Here is a 20,252-nt window from a genome sequence, read left to right as displayed (position 1 = left end):
GCAACACCAGAGATGTTATTTGGCATAATTTAGTGAAATAATGTCATTTATTTTTTGTCTATTTATCTGTTTTCTAAAAAAAGAAAGAAAAGGAGGGGAGATACATACTTGGCTCAGCAGATTCTATTGTCTCCTTATGTCTTTCAGGTTCATTTAATGGCTCTTCTGAGGGCAGACTTATATTCAATTTCTTCTTTCTAGGAGAGGTGGTGAGTGGTGACACTTCCTTGTCTTTTCTGATGACAGAATGCTGACTTCTGCAGGGAGAAGAGTTTGAGAAGTTTTCATTTGGACAGTTGGCAAGAGTGTCCTGATTAATGGTGGTGAATTTTTCAGTACTATCCAACTCCACAGGGTGGGGATTATCTTCCTGCTGAAAGCTGTTCATATGATTCTTATTTAAGTCCATGCAGACAGATGATTGGATTGACTCTCTTCTTTCTTCTTTCTATAAAACAAACAAAAAAACAAAAATATTGTTTACAAAAAGCATGATGATTTTATTGCTTAGTTATTATTTCCTCACACACTGGGAATTATTAACAAGATTTAAACAATACCCACTGCCCTTAGTCAGCTATGTGAAATACGAGTGACAACCATAGGAAGCCCTCACTCAAGTTTGGAGGGGAGATACTGAGACTTCTTAGCCCCAGTAATAGAGTCGGGGTTTGGGGGTCTCCAAGATTGCTGGCCCTCTTTTAATACAACTCAATACTTCCTCCTGCTACATCTGCTATTTTTGTGCAGTACACCATCGGAGAATCATAGTGTTGGAAGAGAGTTCAAGGACCATCAAGTCCAACTTCCTGCCATGCAGAAATACACAATCAAAGCATCCCTGACATAGCCATCCTGCCTCCATAGCCATCTGATCTAGCTATGAGAAAGACTGAAGCTGCAACAGATCTATGAAGCACAGTGGCCTCCAAATTTCACCACTAACTTGATGGCATCATCACACACATACTCCAGATCTTCGAGATCCAAGGGAAGTCTAGCCAAGGCTGAGAATTACTGCAAGTGCCAACAGCCTTAGCCAGCACATCTGCTGGTAAGGAATCGTGTGTATTGCAGTCTAGCATAATCTAAAGAATTACACGATTCCACCCTAGTTTCTGTCCTTTCATATCTTTTTTTTTTGAGTCAGAGACATTTCACATGGATCTCCAAATAGATATCCCCTTTTTGGCATCTCAAGTTTTATTCCTCAAGTTTTGTCACAATCAGATTTGCAGAGCTTCCCCATGGACACATCTGTTTTAATCAGGCCATGCTCTCAACTGATGGTGCTGCAGGTGCATGGCCGGCTTCCTAGTTGTAATGTTTCATTTATGGCCTGCCTACTTGCACCTTTTCCTCCTCCTGTGCAAAAGCATGAGAGCTAGGTACATGTGTTTTATAGGAGGCTGGCAAATATATGTAGGGGTCAGAGAAGGTAAGAAGAACACAGGTAAACTGTCAAGTCCGTGCATGTGCATCTGTATTTCCTCACACACTGATATTTATTAATAAGCTTTAAACAATACACATTGCTTTCAGTAAGCTACATGAAATACAACTGACAAGTGCAGAAAGGTCTCACTTAAGTAGGGAGGGAAAACATCAAGACCTCTTTGTCAGGATATAACAGAGCCACACTGAAGTATCCTGGAAGGTGTTCTCAACCCTCAGCAGAAGAAGCAGCATGGCTGTCTTCCAGATGGATGGACTGCAGGTCACCGGGAGCTATCCAGCCTCCACCAGGCTTCTTGATGATTAACAACAAAGCAGAGCTCCCAAAAGTGCTTATCTTTTATTTACAAGTGAGCAAACTGCAAACCAATTATCCAAGCGACTTTTACTATCTGATACCAAACTAACAAACACTCCTCTTACAACCCACAAGCCCACTCACGGAAGCTTCTGAGCTTATATAGACCAAATGCTATGCGGTCCTAAAACCCAGCCTCTTCCATTCATGGCTGGTTCATGTTTCCTGTGCCACTCTGAAAACTGTCCCCATATCTAGGCAGACACATGTTTACCTTACTGGCTTCCTGCACTCTGGCAGTGAATGACCTTGTACACTCTGTTGCCATGCTGCACAGCTGAAGCTGATCTGCTTCTTCTCTGGCTGCTAAATGCTCATGGCCACCACACATCTAAACATTTCTGTCAGCTATTAACCCCTGACACTCTTATCTTTGGTATACATAGTGTGTGTCACTCTTGCAATAGCCACTTGTTCTGGCACATTCACTTTTGATTCTTTATCTTGTCCACTGCTGGAATGTAAACCATTATCTATTACAAGTTCTGATCACATCATAATGTGAGGCCTGAAGGAAAAAAGAACCCATACCCCCATCTTAATATATGCTGATTGTGTACATAAATTAAATAAAAACATGAAAAAGTTACTTACACTTGGCAATGGAAATTTTTGTGGTGAATATGCATTCTGCTGATTTGGAAAAGTACTGCCCCTTCTTTTTCTGCTCTCACTATTTTGAAAGGTTGCTTCCCTCAGACCAGGACTTTTGGGATCTCTTCTTCCTTTCACTGGCCAATCTCCTTTATTTTTTATACTACAGTCTTCATTTAAAAAACAACAACAATGTAATAGTTACAACATTAAACGGAACATTAAATATAGGCACACAGTTTACTGCTTTAGATCCAGGACTTCCAGAATAAAACTACATTAAAAGGGACAAAACACTGCAGTCCTATACACATTACTGAAGAGATAAATCTCAGTGAATCACAGAAATATAGTTTCCCAGTAGATAAGTGCCCCACATCTTGTAGTTTGGTTTATGCTCCTCCCACTCACTCTAGACAGGCAGGAAAGAAAAAAAAGAGACCTTCTGGTGATCCCATGTGGGTGGAGCTAACACCAGAAGGCCAGTCTTGTCTAGTCTATCACTCCAGTAGGGTGTGTTTGATGTTGCCCTGCAACCTCTTCGCTCACAGGGGGTCCTAGAACCAAGTCCAAGGGCCCACTGTATTTACACATGGCTATCCTGTCACCTCTTAACCTTCTCTTCTTCAGACTAAACATACCCAGCTCCCTAAGCCGCTTGTCAAAGGGCATGGTTTCCAGACCTTTCAACATTTTGATCACCTTCCTTTGGAAACAATCCATCTAATCAACATCCTTCTTGAATTGTAGTGCACAGAACTGGACACAATATTCCAGGTGAGGTCTGATAGAAGCAGAATAAAGTGGATCTATTTCTTCACTCAATGTAGACACTATACTCCTACTGATGCAGCCTAAAATTGCATTGGCTTTTCTAGATGGAGTATTAGACTAACTCATACGTTCTCTCTGCAGTTCACTAAGACTCCTAGATCGCTTTCACATGCCCTGCTGCTAAGCCAGGTGTCATCCATCCTATATCTGTGTATTTGATTTTTACTGCCCAAGTGCAGTACCTACATTTCTATCTGTAAAAAAATCATTTTGTTAGTTTTGGCCCAGCTTTCTAATCTGTTAAATCATTTTGAATTCTGATCCTGTCCTCTGGGGTATTAGCTACCTCTCCCAATTTAGTATCATTTGCAGATTCAATTAGCATGCCCCCTATTCCATCATCTAAGTCATTGATCAAGATATTGAAGAACACTGAGCCCAGGACAAAACCCTTTGACACACCACTAGTCACTTCTCTCCAGGTTGAGCAGCCATTGGTGATGTTAGAATCCTGGTTGTATTCTACCAGATATATGCTTTATGTTCTGTTGGTGGGGATGATGGGGGTTGGGATGCTTTGCTAGGGCAGTTTAGTTAGAGCATGTAGGAGCTGAGCGGTGCCAGGTGGGTCTCATCTTAGTGGCCTTGGAGATCTCTCTCGCAGGCTTGGTATGCAGCTTAGAGCAAAGGGAGTTGGGAGCTGGGGGGGAGAGATGGGTGAAGAAGTAACGGTGAGAAAGAGGTGGGGATGTTCTTTTGTGCGCTTTTGGCTGGGGGTGGAGTAGACAAGCTTGGTGGTTTTAGCTATTGTTTCTGCTGGGAGGGGTCAGTCTCAGCTAAGACGCTGAATGATGTGGAATTGCTGATTCTGCAGCTATCAATAAAGTTCTGTTTATTCTACATGAAGCTGACTGGTTGATTGTCTGGGATTCTGGCCCCTCATTCTGACAGGTGAGCACCTTTTGGATTCAGTTGGCCAACTGATTACAAATCCACTTAACAGATGCATCCTCTAGCCCACATTTTACTAGCTTGTTTGCAAGAATATCATGGGGGACCTTGTCAAAGACCTTCCCGAAATTAAGATATGACACATCCACAGGATTCCCTTCATCTACCAAGCTTGGAACTTTATTTTAAAAAGATAAAATTAGTCTAGCATGAATAATTTTTGAGAAATTCATGTTGACTTTTCGTGCTCACAGCATTCCTTTCTAAGTTCTTACAGAATGTCTATGTTATGATCTGCTCTACAATCTTTCCTGGTATTGATGTCAGGTTGACAGGACAGTAATTGTATGGGTCCTCTTTTTTCCCCCTTTGAAGATTGGAACATTTGTTCTCCTCCAGTCTGCCAGGACCTCTTCTATTGTCCAGGCATTCTCAGATTATTGGCAGTGGTTCTGAGATTACTTCTACCAGTTCTTTTAATATCCTTGGATGTGCTTCATTTGGCCCTGGAGACTTGAATTCATTTAGAGAAGCCAGATATTCCTGTACTACCTCTGCCTTTTCTGTGCTGCATTTCCCTTACTGCATCATCTCCTTCATTTTTCCTAGGTTGAGCACTGTTCTCCTTTTTCAAGAAGACTGAAGCGAAGAAGGTGTTGAGTAGTTCTGCCTTTTCTCTGTCTCCTATTAGCATTTGGCATCTTCTCCATGCAGCAGCCATATCATTTCCTTGTTTTTCCTTTTGCTATAGACATAACAAAAACAAACAAACAAACCAAAAACCCCTTTCTGTTGTTTTTAATCCCTTTAGCAAGCATGACCTTGTTCTCAGCTTTAGCTTGTCTGACTTTCTCCCTACATGAGCTGGCTATTTGTCTGAATTCTTTTTTGGTGATTTCCCCCTTTTCATTTCTTGTACATATTATTTTTAAATCTTAGCTCAGTTTAAAATTCTTTAGACCCCCAACCTGGTTTCTTTAGGCACATCCCACTTTTCCTCCTCATTTGAACTGTTTGAAATTGTGCCTTTAACATTTCATTTTTAAGAAACTCCCATCCATCATCAACATCTTTCTCTTTAGTATTGCTGACTATGGAATTACACCCATTATTTCCCTAAACTGACTGAAATCATCTGTCATAAACTTTAGCCTCAATAGTGAAGCTGCATTCCTATCTTTATCTATTATACACTATCTTTTGAATCCTGTGCATGCCCTTCCAAACCTGAAGTCTGCAAGACTCTTTCTAAGAGCCCTTTGAATGCCTTGGTTTGAAATAATCTATATATACCCTTCTTTATCTTCCTCCTCCACATCCAAAGAGGAACATTCCTCATTACTGTCTTCAATTATCATTACTTCATCTGAGCATCCTGTGTTTAGATCTACTTCCTCCTCACTCTCTGAATGTGCATCTTGTATATGCTTTGATATATTTAACACTTTCAAAGTGCCCTCCTTAAGAGGTATCCACTTCTTTAAATTTTGACTGGACATATTTATCCTTTTTTTCATGTAGCAGCGCCACACAATTTGGTTGCTGCGACGCTGCTACACAGCAATGAGAGACGGCTCCCAGCCACCTCTTCCTGGCACTCTGTACCGCGCCATAATGTACCAAATAATTTCTTGATAACAAACCTTCTAGCACCACATCACATCTTCTTATAGAGAGCAAAGCATTATTACTTTCTGCATCTTTTGATTGGTTTTGGTCATTTGGCTTTCTCCGATATCTTCCATACCTGAGTGGTTAAACAACAAAATGTAAATACCCCCTGTATTTCAAGAATAATAGTTTTTACAGATATTGCTTAATGCTACAAACTACAACTGGACTTATAACTTTCCAAATGCTCACTCAAATTTAAGTTAATTCATCCCCCCCTTAAGAAATCTCACCAAGACTCACTTCTTGCCAAAACTAAATTTTATCAAGTCAAATTTGTAACAATTTGGAGTATAATTAGGAATTCAACCCCTTCCATCCTCTGTTCTACAAAGATGGGATGAAAAGATGACTGGAGATATGGCTTCTGCTTTTCCTTATGTTAGGTAGTATTTACACAGACACATGGGCTGTAACCCTAGTTACAAGTGAGTTACTAATGACTAAGTACCACTGGACACATTTCCATTTCCATTTAGGCCTCATTCTCATTGTGTTTGGGTTGTACCTCTTCAAAAAATGGAGAACTCACATGTCTAAAGCCTCCTTCATTTAAAAATATTATTTTCAAAGAAAAACAGAAGGTCCAAAACCCAGTGGTACTTCTTAGCTTGCAACCTTTCCATATGCAGGAAATAATCTTTGAAGTAAATTCTGTTATTAATTTAAAACAGAGTAGACCCACTGAATCAATGGAAATTTGGTGATGCAACACTTTTTGACCAGCAATTTGGATCTGATTTAGGCCTTTCAATGGATAAGCATTCTTTCACATGCATCAGTATGCATGTGTTCATTATGAAGCTGTACACCTGAGACACACATCTACTAATTCAGAGATAAACAGACTTAAAATTATGACCAATATACAATTTTTAAAAAGTACACAGCATTGTATGCATGTGTGCTGATAATGGCCAGTATTTCAGTAGGTGACAGTTGTCTTTCTTCCCCTGTTACAGTCCTAAAGAAAATCCATGCTGCATAACTGCTAATTTAACTGAGGTCCGAAACACATTGCAGAAATAATCCAGTTTGAGACCATTTTAACTGCCCTAGGTCAGTGCTAGGAAATTCTGGGAATTATAGTTTTGTGAGACATTTAGCCTTCTCCATGAAAGAGTTCTGGTGCCACAATAAACTAGAATACCCAGGATTCCCTAGCACCAGGACAGTTAAAGCGGTCTCAAACTGGATTATTTCTACAGTGTGTTTTGCACCTGAGATGAAATTCCTGTTTGCATTACATAATAGTTTGTAACTTAGAAAGGAATGTGAACAGGTAACAGTTACGTGAAATAACAGTTTCAAGCGGCAACTACACATATGTGGCTGACATCCTTTACTCTCGTGGCTCATTTTTTAGGTAAAAATTGTACACATTGTGTTCTGCTACACAAAAGGGCTGTACCTTGCTAGGTTATATGGGAGATGACCAAGAAGCAGTCACAGACATGGTCACCCAAGTTTTTGTGGCATATCCAAAGCTATGTCTTCATGCAAATACTTAGTTCTGAATGATATGTCATTATTCTCACATCAATAATAATGCCACCAAAGTTAGTATCTACAAAGTACTTTCTTCATCAGTGTAAATTATAATTCTGCTCCAAAATGTAAATACATCAGCTGTGATGCAGTTAAATGTAATTTCTTACACATGGCGAATGTCAGATGCACACTTTTTCCCCAGCATCAGACTGAGCTCTGCATTCTTCTGAATGTTGAAATATGACAATACTCAAATAAGGAGAATAATTAGCTTTTGGAGAGAAAGAAGCACAATACTCCCTTTAAAATGTATTTGTTAGTATCCTTCTTCTTTCTTTCTTTTTATTCATTTTTTATTTTTATTTATCCAGTCCCAAGAAAGGAAATTTTATTCTTGAGTTCAGTGTCAGTGGTTTCTCAGTACAGAAACCCCTCAAAAATAATCCACTAAATTTCATATGTTTACATGGAGTTTCACCACAAAGAGCAGCATCTTCATTTGCTTCCAGTTTTGAAGCAGTGCAATGCAGGAGGACAAAAGGATGAACAGAGAGCTAACTTACTATTCAGCCCTAATAAACAAGACTTTGTATGGTTAGGATAAGCAGAACTCATTAAACGCATTATTACAGTTTTATTTCTTTGTTATTTCTTTTCTGTCAGCCAGAAAAAAATTTACAAATTTTGCAAGTGTGTTAAACAGAAAGTTATTCTTCAATTAATTAAAACATTACAGCTAGGAATTTTTGCACATATTCTCTGAAAATTTTACTCTGTGAAAAGTTTTGATTCTCCAAATAACTATTTATTTTCTTTCAGACACTATATTATTAAACATGAATCAGGATGCCTCATTTTCTGAGTATTTTATAAAGAAGGAAATAATAATAATAATAATTTACTTATACCCCGCTCTGTCAGAGCGGCTTACAAATTGTTAATTGGACATTTCCCTGCCCTCAGGCTTACAATCCTAAGTATTTATTTATTTTATTTAATTACTATTATTTCATTAGTATTTTTTATTTTGAATATGGCTAAATCACTGTATCACCATAGTTATTAAATCAAATTACTGGGGACTAATGGCCCATCCAATTGCAGTCCAACAACAAAACTACATCAATGTTATATTGCACCATAAGCAGCACTGCTGGAAAGCACCTGACACAATTCTTCAAGCCTTAGCCTGATGTCCACTACTGACCTTCCTTCTTTTCTATTTACTTTTCCCAGTCTATTATTGTTTTTGACATGTGATGAGAAATGTGAGAAATTTCAAAATAACAAAACTCCTGTTTCAAAGCAATTCACAGATTCCCTTCTTAATTTTAATTTTAAATTAAAATTGTCACTTACAAACGTAAGAACATAAAGATCCATGCTGGATCAGACAAAAGTCCTATATACAGTCCAAAATTCTGTTCACACACGAACTTGCCTATGGAAAGCACACCAGCAAGACATTAGTGCAGCTGCATGGCCAGCAACTGGTGTAGACAAGAACACTATTTCCAAATACTAACAATTCCTGCCCCTAACCTGCATAAAGTTATTTAGTCCCTATGCAAAACCATCCAAGTTGTCAACCATTATAGCATTCTTTGGCAATAAAGTCTAAAGTTTAACTACAGGCTGCCCCAAATAGTGCCTTTTATCAGCTTTATTTACTTAGAAGTATTTATATCAATATCCAAAAATATCCCAAAATTTTGAAGTGGCATACATAACTGAACAATACATAATACACAAATACCCAATACTCAGAATAAGAGCCAGAACAGACCAGCAAGTTAAATCACCTTCGGGCAACTTGGGAGCACAGCGTTTACACACCACATGCTCCCAAGCTGCTTAGAAGCAGCCCAGAAACTGCCTGGCCACTTAAACAGGGGCGGCTTCATGATACTCCAGCGGCACAGCATTTACATGTTGCCAGAGCATCATGAAGCCAGCTCATGATTGCAGCGCTGGCACAAAGCCAACTTTCTGCAGCGCTTTTTTTTTTTTTTTTTTGCAGCTTCAAGGCGGATTGGAGCCACGCTGTGTGGCTGCCACATCCCCAATCCACCTTCGGAAGGGGTGGCTTCAAGGCGTCTCTTCCGCTGGTCTATTTTGGCCCTAACACCAGTGTTGCCAACAAGCCTTGACTATATTCCCCAGAATGTTTTAGCAAAATCCAAATTCCCCAATATTTATTATTATTATTCAGTCAAAATCCCTGGAAAGAAATTAATTAAATTCCTCAGATTCCGGGGAATTCCCCAGAAACTGGCAACACTGCCTAACACACACTCTTTATGTGGTCCAAGAAATAGTTATTAGTTTGCACTAAGAGGGAAGACTTGTGTTTTGAACATAGACCACAATCTTAGAATAGCTGGAACATCAAACATAGTGAAGAAGAAGTGCCACTACAGTAGGTATCTATAATCCAGAATATAATAAATGCCTGGGCCTCAACACCATATGGCATTACCAGGAGATTCTCTCCAAATGATCCTAAAGACAAAAGGGAGAAAAGATTCATATGTTACAGCCTAACTGGTTGACTTTATGGAATGTATTAAATTATACATAATTTAGAGAAAGAAGACAGGGAGAAACTTCACACACACACATGTCTCCTTTCTCTAAATGAGGCCTGCACAATTTAGCAGCAGGCAGGGGGCAAAATTAAAATAGGTTGATCTCTTTGGGCTGCAAATAGGTGACACCTGGTGCACAGGGTGGGGCTTCCGGGGGTAGGACTTCCAGGGCCCAGGGAAGAGCTGTGCCACCCCAGCAAGGTCCAAGGAAGAGCCCCATTCCCCCGGCAAAGTCCGGGGAAGAGCCCCAACCCCGCACGGCTGTGCCACCTTGGCAAGATCCGGGGAAGACCCATTTTGCCCTGAAAAGGTCCAAGAAAGAGCCCTGTGCCCCCGGCAAGGTCCAGAGAAGAGCCCTACCCCCGCACAGCCGTGCCACCCTGGCAAGGTCAGGGGAAGAGCCTTGCCCCTAGCAAAGTCTAGGAAAGAGCTGTGTCAACCCGGCAAGGTCTGGGAAAGAGCCCTGTCCCAAAAGCACAGAAGTGCTCCACCTGCCTCCCGCCCACTCCAGAGAAGCCCCCAGTCCCCAGCTAGGCCACTTTGCCTGCTAGGTCACCCTGCCAAAAGCGGTGGGAAAAGTGGTGGGCTTTCTACCTCCCCACCACCGGAACCCAGGCCTTGCTAGGCTGCTCCACCAAAAAGTTGGTGGGGTCCCCAACACCAACACCACCCCACACCCCAGTAAAGCCATTGGGGCCCAGGCCTCCAGCCAGGCCTGGCTGCTCTGTAGGGTGCACTGCAGAGGCAGCTGCAGGCTGTCCAACCCCATCCCCCATCATGAGGAGGAAATAACTTTTTAATCAACTAGAGCTACTGCTTACTGATACAGTCTGCCCTCATTATCTGTGGACTTGCCATCCATGGATTCAAGAATCCATGGATGGAAAGCCTTCAGTGAGGCGATGAAGGAGGAGGAGGAAGAGGCAGAGCACGGGGGGAGGAGGAGGAGGAAGTTACAGTGGCAGAGGAGGCAGCTGCCAGTCGCCCACTACCAGCGAGAGCCGAGGTGGAGGGAGGGAAGGAGGACAATTGGTTGGACAGACAAGGTGAGTTCTGTTGTCCCCAATGGTGGTGCGTCATTTGGGACAATGCAGACTTGAGCATCCATGAATTTGGTATCCTCAGAGGGGTCCAAAACGGAGCCCCCACAGATATCGAGGGCCAACTGTAGTAGCTATTGGGATATCTTTATTAAAAAACAAAAATGAAAATATTATGAGAACAAAACCCCACAAAATATCTCCCCAAAATCATTGCTAATCTCCCAATTATGTTTTGTCAGACCTTCATAAAAAAGCAAAATATTTAAATATCCCCCATCATGACACTGTAAAACAAATATGCATCTTCTTTCTTTAATATTTAAAGCAGGCCATGTTCACTATTTCCTTTATAGCTATTTTGAAGCCTCCTTTTAAAAGCATAGTCCTTACCAGATAGCTTACATAAAATACAAATATAAAATAAAATACATTAGAAACAAGAAAATTAAAACATCATAGGCATGTGGAACAACAAAAACTGGCCAATTAATTCAAAATCAATTCATTAACAGCAGCAGAGATTTCAGTAAAGAAATAATAACAACAGTCTATCTTGGGCATGGCTTGATAATTTTAAACAGTAGCTTTAGGAAACCTCACTGAAAAGAAATTTTACAAAAGTCACTTCCTGTGTCCAAATTGGCAGACAGGCTTTACAGATCTTTAGTGTAACAGATCTAGCATGTCACAACAAATTTTATATTAACCACAGTGATACCAGCAGCTGAATTCATAATACAGTATCACTTCTTGATATGCTTAAATATAAATCTTTTTGTATAAGGCTCTATGTGTATATGCAAAGTTTGCGGGCTTCTCATTTATTCATGGGAAGACACATCTCTTATTTGGAAAGACTAACCTTTCAAAAGAGTATAAATAAAAAATAATAAGTTGGAATATTGAATATGTCCAGCTTCCAGCTTTCTCAAAATATTTTCTATGTGTTTTGTCCCACGGCAATCACTCCAATAGGAATGAATGAAAATATGCTGAAAGAGGTGATAAAGGAGTCTGTATACATGCTGACAGATATAAATAAAGCCAAAGTTACTTTAAATTTCAATGATTTCAGTTACAGAGTTAAGAATGCACATTTTTGCCAGTTGAAATCACTTAAATCTAAATGCATTTCATTATGATTGGACTGTGCTTTGTGATTATTAGTTCAAAAACTATTCCTGTATACACTGGTTTTAATCAGGTCATATTTTAATGATAAGAATCAAAAATAATGTAAATATTGTGTTGAATGACATACCTTTTAGATAAAATACGCCTTTGTTGAGAGCTTATTTTTTGACATGATTCTAGAGTGGAAATAGGTGAGGAAGCCTGTTCATCTGATTGCAGCTTGTTAGCATCAGCTAGATTAGCATCAGTTAAAAGGTGCCTTTGCATGTATTGTCTTCCTGTTTTCGTCCTCAGAACATTCGTCAAGATAACTTTGGGTTGCCTGCCATACATATAATAATTAATATTCTGAAACCCATCAAAAGAATGCTTGGTTGAATGATTATATCATAATTGTTTATGGAATCTCAAATTTTAATAAGAGTAACTACCAAGAAGCTTACAACCATGAATGAAAACAGATGGTGACAAGTAAGTAAAATGTCCCAACGGACAGATGAAGATCAGATCAACTGGAAGTGTTACTCTTGGTTTTAAGTTGCCTTTGCCATCTTAGCTGTTCACTTTTCATTTCATGTAATGAACAACTTCAGCATGCATAAAAATCACGTAGTAAATAAACTAAGAAAATGAACTCTGAAAAGCTGAAAAGTGTCTTCAAACAAAGCAGATCTCTAACTTATGTATACAAAATGAGTAAGAAAATCCCAACCACATTTTTGTCATCAGTTTAAGAGATCACTGATTGGTATTTTAGTGGATGTTAATTATATTGAAGACAATTATACTGGAGAAAAATATGAAGTAGCATATTCCGAAAGTATCTTGTTTATAACTGCAAGACTATTTCTAAATGGCTGTGTATCCAACTTTGAATACAGGACTAAAACAGATAAAATAGAAGGTACTGGTTGATATGTCAAACACAGTCTTCCCATTGTGATAGTTCAGTTTATTTGTTTTTAAATGTTAGTGTCCATGGCTACAATCTATTGGCTTCTCAGGGCCAAACACTGAAATATAGCTGTATCTGACAAAGCGAAGGAAAGCAAGAATTATCAGGTGGGTGCTGCTTAGGGTTACTCTGCATATAAAATATTCTCATGATAGATTTGCATGTATGACATATTATCCAGGAATGAATGCTTTTCCATCATCTTCTGAACTACACTGCACTGAACTACAGATGAAAGAGAATTCTAATCTTAAGCTATTATTTCCCCTGAAAAAGGCTGGTAGCATTTGCCATTATTATCTTGGTTATGTTCTTCTTTACTTCCACATGGAGCTAACTTAAAGACTGCCAGGGAGGCCTGGCTCACAATTTAAATGACACTGTTGTAGATGATGATCTATGTCCGTAGATTATACTCTGTGTTCACTTTGATGTGGATGAAAAACTGTGTTTGTGATTTTAATACAAAGAGAAATTGTCCTCCAGTAATTCTCTACATAATTTTGGGGAATCCTTGGCAGGATGCTTAGATGCCCTGAAGACAACTCATTCTCCTTGTCACTCCCCTCACTGGTCCTGGCCATTTGCTTGCTCTAATCCTTTGGCTCTAATCTGCATCAGCACTCAAAAGGAGAGGTGAGGCAAGCAGAAATGACTGCTCCATCTTCTTGCTACTGCTCCTTTACTTGGAGCGGGTAGGTAATACGTAATGAAGAAGAGCAGCAGGGTTGGGATATTCTGGAGCAGACAAATACCAAAGCAACATCAGCTTCTGGTACCAGGCCAGTGATCCATCATTCTCCATAGGTCTTATCAACCAATAAGTTTTATTCATTCTCTGCGCTCTAGCAGTCTATGTCCCAGATATCAAAGGGCATTTTCTATGCAAAATACAGTGTTCTGTTCAGCTCCATGCAGAAAGTCCCATAGTAAAGGCAAGAGGTTCACAAACGAATGGGTAAGTTGCTACTGGTAACACTAATTATGTCTTCTTTGCAAAGAGGAGAACGGAATAAATAGTCCAAAAAGGATGTTAGAAAGGAGACAAAAAACTGAAGTGATTCCTTTCCTAGGATGCAGACGTAGTTTAACAAAATAATAAGAGCTCACCAGCAGTTAGGAAGCACCTAACTTGAAGACTCACAAGAGATGCGAATGGACAAATTCTTTCTCAGACTAAACAAGTGAAAAAAGATGTTACAAGGATGCCTCATAACACTGTACTGAAAGTGAGAAATGGCCAATGGCAACAGTGTAACATGGAATACCTATTTATGTAAAATGATAACATGCAATTTCTTTAAATAATATTTAGGCAAAGTTGTATTATGTCTGAAACAGTCAGACTTAACAAAACATACCTTTTAGATATAAAAAGGCTTTCGTGAAGAGGACTTAATATTTGCCATATCTCTACAGTGTCAACAGACGATGAGGTTTGTTGATCTGATTGCAACTTGACACCGTGAGATAAATTAGCATCAGTTATAAGCTGTGTCTTTGTGTATTTTCTTCCTACTTCCGTCTTCAGGATATTCGTCAAGATAACTTTGGGTTGCCTGCCATACATATAATAATAATGATGATAAATAATGAAGTCTAATTAAGATACATGAATGCAATGAACCTTCCTATAAAAATCCCAATGTTATATTTTCATTTTAGGTTACCTCTGTCAAGAACACACAGTGTATCTTACTATACTGATAAAAGTTACATTTCTTCTACACTTAATATTTCTACATGTTCTTGAGAGAGCTTTGTTAACTTTATATTGAGCATTTGGTCACTTCAATGGTCTTCAAAATGGTACTTATGAATTATGTCTGAAAGGTTTATCAAGTCTAGTTTGGGAGATATCTGCATTGTGTCATGTCCATATTGGATGTCTTATATGAAAAAATTATGAACAGTCATGTAGGAAATGTAGAAGGGATAAACTAAGACTATGTGACGTACAAAACCTATGTGTCACAGAAGAATCCAGAGGAATTCAAAGAATTCAGAAATTAAATGAGGATCATCTAGTCCAAAATCCCAGCCAGAAGTGCCAAAGGCATAGTTTCTTCTTCTGGGTCCAGTTCAGCTCACACCAAGAGAATTTGAGTATTCCTCCTTTCTGAGATGGCCATGAGAGTCTAATATCAGTATTGAACTGGTGTTCTTCCAGCAATTTTAAAACTGTAACCCAATGATTATAGTCCTGACCAAACTCGTGTCTTCATATCCAAGACAGAAATAAATGCTACACAGAAATGCAATGAGGCTTCCCTACAGATAATCATGCCTTTATTACAATCATAACATATAAACAGAACTCCATCAGATTCAGATCTGTACACAGAATCCTGTCACAGTGACAAACTGTGACAAAATTTGTACATTTGTTTAAGTATGTTTCATAAATATGAAAGTGTTTGTGCTGTCTATTTTGATATATGCAGCATATAAAGAAGGTTCTGAGTCCTGTAAATTCACTTGTTTCTCTCACTGCTAAATATGTACTTTTTAAAAACCCAACCTTCTCAATTTATCTTCCACAGAAAATTAAAACAGACTCTTAGCTTCTAGAAACTCTTCTCAGGCAAATCTAACTCAGTGCCCAGAACGATACACAGACTTGCTCATTTCACATTTAAATACTCAACATCTGTTTAACTCTTGGTAACAGAATCAATCAGAACGATACTGTACAAATTAGATTATACTGCATCATATGCATCATATGCCTCATATTAAATTAACATAAAATGAGAAAATAATCTAATGCAATCAGCATATTTGTACAGATGCACTCTTTAGTGTTTATAACCAAACTATACAAGGTCGCCAGCTCCAACATAATCACTTTTGTCACACTATATGTCACTCCAGATTTAATAATACCAGAATGTGATGACATTCCACCAAAAAAGCAGAACTTGAGGAAACACAGCATATTCCCAAAGGATCTCTGTTAAATATAGGTTCTCTTTCCATCACCTGTTGGACTTCATAATAATGGTACTTCACTAGCCTAGTCATTTATGTCTCACAAAGTGACATACAGACATTATTTAACATTTTAAATAAAAGCATCATTTAAATAAGAATTAACTTAAAATATAACTGCATTTACCCTGTGGAGCTGCAGAAGCATACATGTATATTTTTTAAAGGGCTACATTCACAAACAACACTCCAACACTACGTAGTGCCATATTCATGAGCTAGAACAAATCTGAGTAAAATTTGGGCTTATGTTCTTCCCCTATGCCTCTATGGCAGGGGGATGACTTTTTGTCAATATTTAGCTTTAGTTTCCCCCAATATCAGTTTGTCATTGTGTACAAAACAGAAATTATGATAACAACAATAAATGCTGGTCAGTTTCTAAACAATCCAGCTCCAAAGGCTGGTTTCTCAGGTGCGCCTATTTTAACAAAGTGTTACAAACCATGAACCTAGGACCTATTGTAATATCACAAATATGCTTAGCATGAGGCACACAGACCACTGTATACCACTGACCATGATGTTATCCTGGGATAACACTACCAGAAATTACAAGGGGAAAAAAGAGAGTGAGTGAAAATGGTCTACAGAAGACATTTTTAAAAAAATTAGAGATAGCCCATAATATCACAGTGGTGACTGTGATATGGTTTGCTTGGTGAAACTGGCAGCACTTACGTTATGTTATTATTATTATTATTAACCTTTATTTATGAAGCGCTGTAAATTTACACAGCGCTGTACATATGTTATGGTGATAGATATGGAAGACAAAATCCACCTTACCTTTTGAGGGCAGGAAACAACATAGAAGATGGAAGCTTCTGCATCCAGAACTGTGTGAATGCAGTTAGTGAGAAGATAGCTGCTCCTGCTGATGACAGCAGCCTTCACCCACCTAACACCTAACACCTGCCATATACTTGTATGCCACTAATAGCAGCACCCCCACTTCTACTTTAACACAGCACTGAAATGTAATGGTAAAATTCTCCTCCTACTTTTGTGCCACTGGCAGTTTCACCAAGCAAACACAGAACACAGGACTGAATTAGCATTCATTCACCCCAACTATCCCTCTGAAGTTGACAAATAACAAACCGATTTTATTAACAGAAAAACAAGAACGCTATATTGTATTAAAGTCATGTGGCAGGATCAGTCATCTGCTTCTGACACATATTAAATTTGCTTGGATTAAATACTACAATACTGAATAATCATATTATTGTCATACTGAGGCCCTATTTAATCCATTGCCATATAATCTGCTATTGTATGTACAAGTAAGAATACAAATTAGGCTGTAGTTTGTGTACATATGAAATGCATGTATAAACATGCTTAAGGTTTTGGATATATAACAAGCACTCTGAAGTTTATATTATTTATATTATTATTTATATTATTCAACTCTGCATGAAGCATTACAAATACAGCTTTCAGATAATATTTATGTTAGTATCACACTACTATTGTAACAATGCTCCATTTTGTCTAACAAAAGTCTGTACTTATTTACATCTGAGGACACGTCGTGACTCAAGTACAAACAAGAAAGCACTTCCAGTGGATTATTCACTAGTCCAATAAAATATACCACCTAGATCGTATGCAACACTGGCAGAAAAGAAATTCTCACAAGTATTTTTTGTCATATCTGGAGGAAAGGAAGGCAGCATGAATTAGTTCCACTACACCCCTTACCGCTTCACTAAAACCAGGAAACATTTACATAAAGAGGTATGGGAAACCTCTATATGTAAGCAAAGAAAATGTTCAATCCCTACAGCAATGGGAGCTGGACAAATGTTGTAACAACATATGAGCCAAGCCTGTAATTTTCTGTACTGTCTGTAATCTTCTGGACACACTCAGTGCAAAAGCAACCACAGAGGAGGTAAGCTGGGAGGAGGGCAAAGAGGGAAGACAAGGGGGCATTCTGAACATGTTCAAAAGCATCCTCTAGTCATTCTACTGTCCCAGGCCTGAGCCTCAGAAACAAGGCTGGTTCCAAGGTCTGTGTGTGTCCAATCCACTTCTCAAAAGGAAAAGGTTTCTCATGAGCAGTGGAGCTCACCATGCTATCTCAAGCACAGTCTGCCCCCCGCCTCTTCCTGTCGATTAACTCGTGGATGAGTTGACCCAGGTTTTTAGCATCAATGTTTTGACTAAAATTTCTCTGATTATTCGCAAGTATATAGGGTAAAATCAAATAAGTTGTAAACCTCACTCTTATACATACATACCTGGAAATACTACTGAATTCAATGGGGCTTACATCTGGGTAAGCATGTACACGATTGTACTGCATTATTTAATTTATTCAGGAATTTATGTGGCAGTAAGTACCACTCGATTCCCAATGGGAGCCCCATTGGATAATGCAACACACAGATGTTGTACAGAAGTAGAAACAATCCATTGGGGGGTGCTCTTTTTTTCTTGATGACTCAACTTATTTTAGGTATCTTAGAAGAGACTTGCTTTAAGAAACAAGAGTAATTCCTAAGATAGGAGTACAAGAAATAACAATGGGGGGGAGGAATCATATTTTTAAATGTCTTTGAGTGAAGGATTAAAATTCTTTGCTTCTATATTCCATGTATGATATATAAACAATAAGTAACTAAGGGCTGAAGCAGAAGGCCTGGAAGGAGTGCTCTCCAGCCCCAATCACGCTGGGACTGTGGTGATCACACAGCCCACTTCCAAAGTGGGCTGCTGCAGTAGTCCTAAATGGGCTGCCGGCAGGAGCAGATGTAATCTGTTCCTTTTTGGGCCAGCTCTTGCCCTGTAAATGTAGCCTTGGAGCGGCTTCTGGACACTTTGAGGGCATGCATCATCTGAAATCCATGCCTTAAAAGTGGCCAGAAGCTGCTACTTGGGCCTGTCTGTTTCGAGCCTAAATAAGTAAGTAAATATACCATTTCTAAGTCTGCTTCCAAACAGAAACATCTTATTAACTGATAAAACATTCCAACTCAATGAAAGAAAGAAATTAACAGTGTAGTCATATTTCATAAGCTTGTCATGGCCAAAATACTGCAATATGGCCTTGCTTTATGGAACACAATCACTTACCCATATCTAGATTCTTCATCACTGAAGCAATATTTCTCTGAGTGTCTTTTCCTTTTCCAGTTTGGGAAACTGGATCTTCTTGATCTTGATGTCCACTGAAATATTTGGGTACAGAAGAAATATTAAGTAAATGAAAAAAACAGCAGAAGAAAATAATGGAAAACTGCAGAAAGAATTATGCCTTAAAATTGTAAATACAGTGGGCCTTCCTTATCTGCTGATTTGCCATCCACAGATGTTAGCATCCCCAATGGCGGATTTTTTCCCCAATGGCGGTACACACAGCCTCCTTCCCTCCTTTCTCTCTCTCCCTTCCCCTCTCCCTACTGCTTCCCTCCCTTCCCCTCCTCCTTCCTTGGAACTCCATTGGCCAGAGGGAGCCGGTGCTAGGACAGGGGCTCCGGTGCTAGGACAGGGGCTCTGAGACTCAAGCCTCAGCCCCATCTGACTGGACAGCAGACTCCACACACAAAGCCAAGCTGGGACAGAGGTCTCAGAGGAACCAAGGAAGGAAGGAAGGAGGGAGGGAGGAGAAGGGAGGGGGACTCCAGTCCCATTGTCTCTAATGGCAGCACGGCCGTGCTGCCATTAGGGACAATGGGACTCAAGCATCCAAGGATTTGGGCATCTGCAGGGGGGTCCGGAATGGATCCACCATGGATACCAAGGGCCCACTGTAAAAATAAAAATAAAAATAAAAATATGAAACATTCACTATTCAGTTTATTCAAACAATAAAACACTCCAGTGTCACAATATATAAACTGTGACATCAAAGTTAATGGAAATATTTCCTTGTTTTTTTAACAGTAGAACACATCTATCAGTTTTGGTGTTTCTCAATTTATCATTTTTTTAAATTTTAAAGTAACTTCATCCTGTTTCTTTGATTTTTTTAAAAGTTTGCATGAAAATCTGTAATATTTTTATGAACATTTATTCTAATATATGCTTTTTATGTAATTTCTCTTAAATCACATTTTTCTCTTAGTGATATTCTCTAGTGTGCCATTTTAGTATGTATTCATTACCATAAGCATGTGGTATATGTTTTCTTCTAATGCATGATTTTATATGGTAAATGCATTGTTTTTATTAAACTGTTTTAACTGCTTTTTATCATTTTAAGTGTTTAAATGTGAATAGCTTGATTCTATTTT

General features: G+C 38.9%; 1 protein-coding gene across 6 annotated transcripts in view; it reads right to left on the bottom strand.

Annotated features, from left to right (window-relative positions):
• The window catches only part of SENP7 (SUMO specific peptidase 7), a 46,040-nt gene that overhangs the window by 22,026 nt on the left and 3,762 nt on the right, over positions 1-20,252 (bottom strand). For 3 of the 6 annotated variants that reach the window (XM_089512372.1, XM_089512375.1, XM_089512373.1), the window contains exons 4-9: positions 19,093-19,187; positions 14,376-14,573; positions 12,187-12,381; positions 5,776-5,879; positions 2,408-2,577; positions 109-448 (exon numbers count right to left, since the gene is read on the bottom strand). In XM_089512372.1, coding sequence (XP_089368498.1) covers positions 109-448; positions 2,408-2,577; positions 5,776-5,879; positions 12,187-12,381; positions 14,376-14,573; positions 19,093-19,187 — 1,102 coding nt within the window. The other 3 variants (XM_089512374.1, XM_089512376.1, XM_089512377.1) reach the window with 3 other exon arrangements.

This window comes from Sceloporus occidentalis, unplaced genomic scaffold, assembly GCF_023333645.1.
Source record: "Sceloporus occidentalis isolate IW3139 unplaced genomic scaffold, rSceOcc1.0.p SCAF_2, whole genome shotgun sequence".
Lineage (NCBI taxonomy): Eukaryota > Metazoa > Chordata > Lepidosauria > Squamata > Phrynosomatidae > Sceloporus > Sceloporus occidentalis.
The sequence above is the reverse complement of the archived record's forward strand: the minus strand, read 5'-3'. Positions and strand labels throughout refer to the sequence as shown.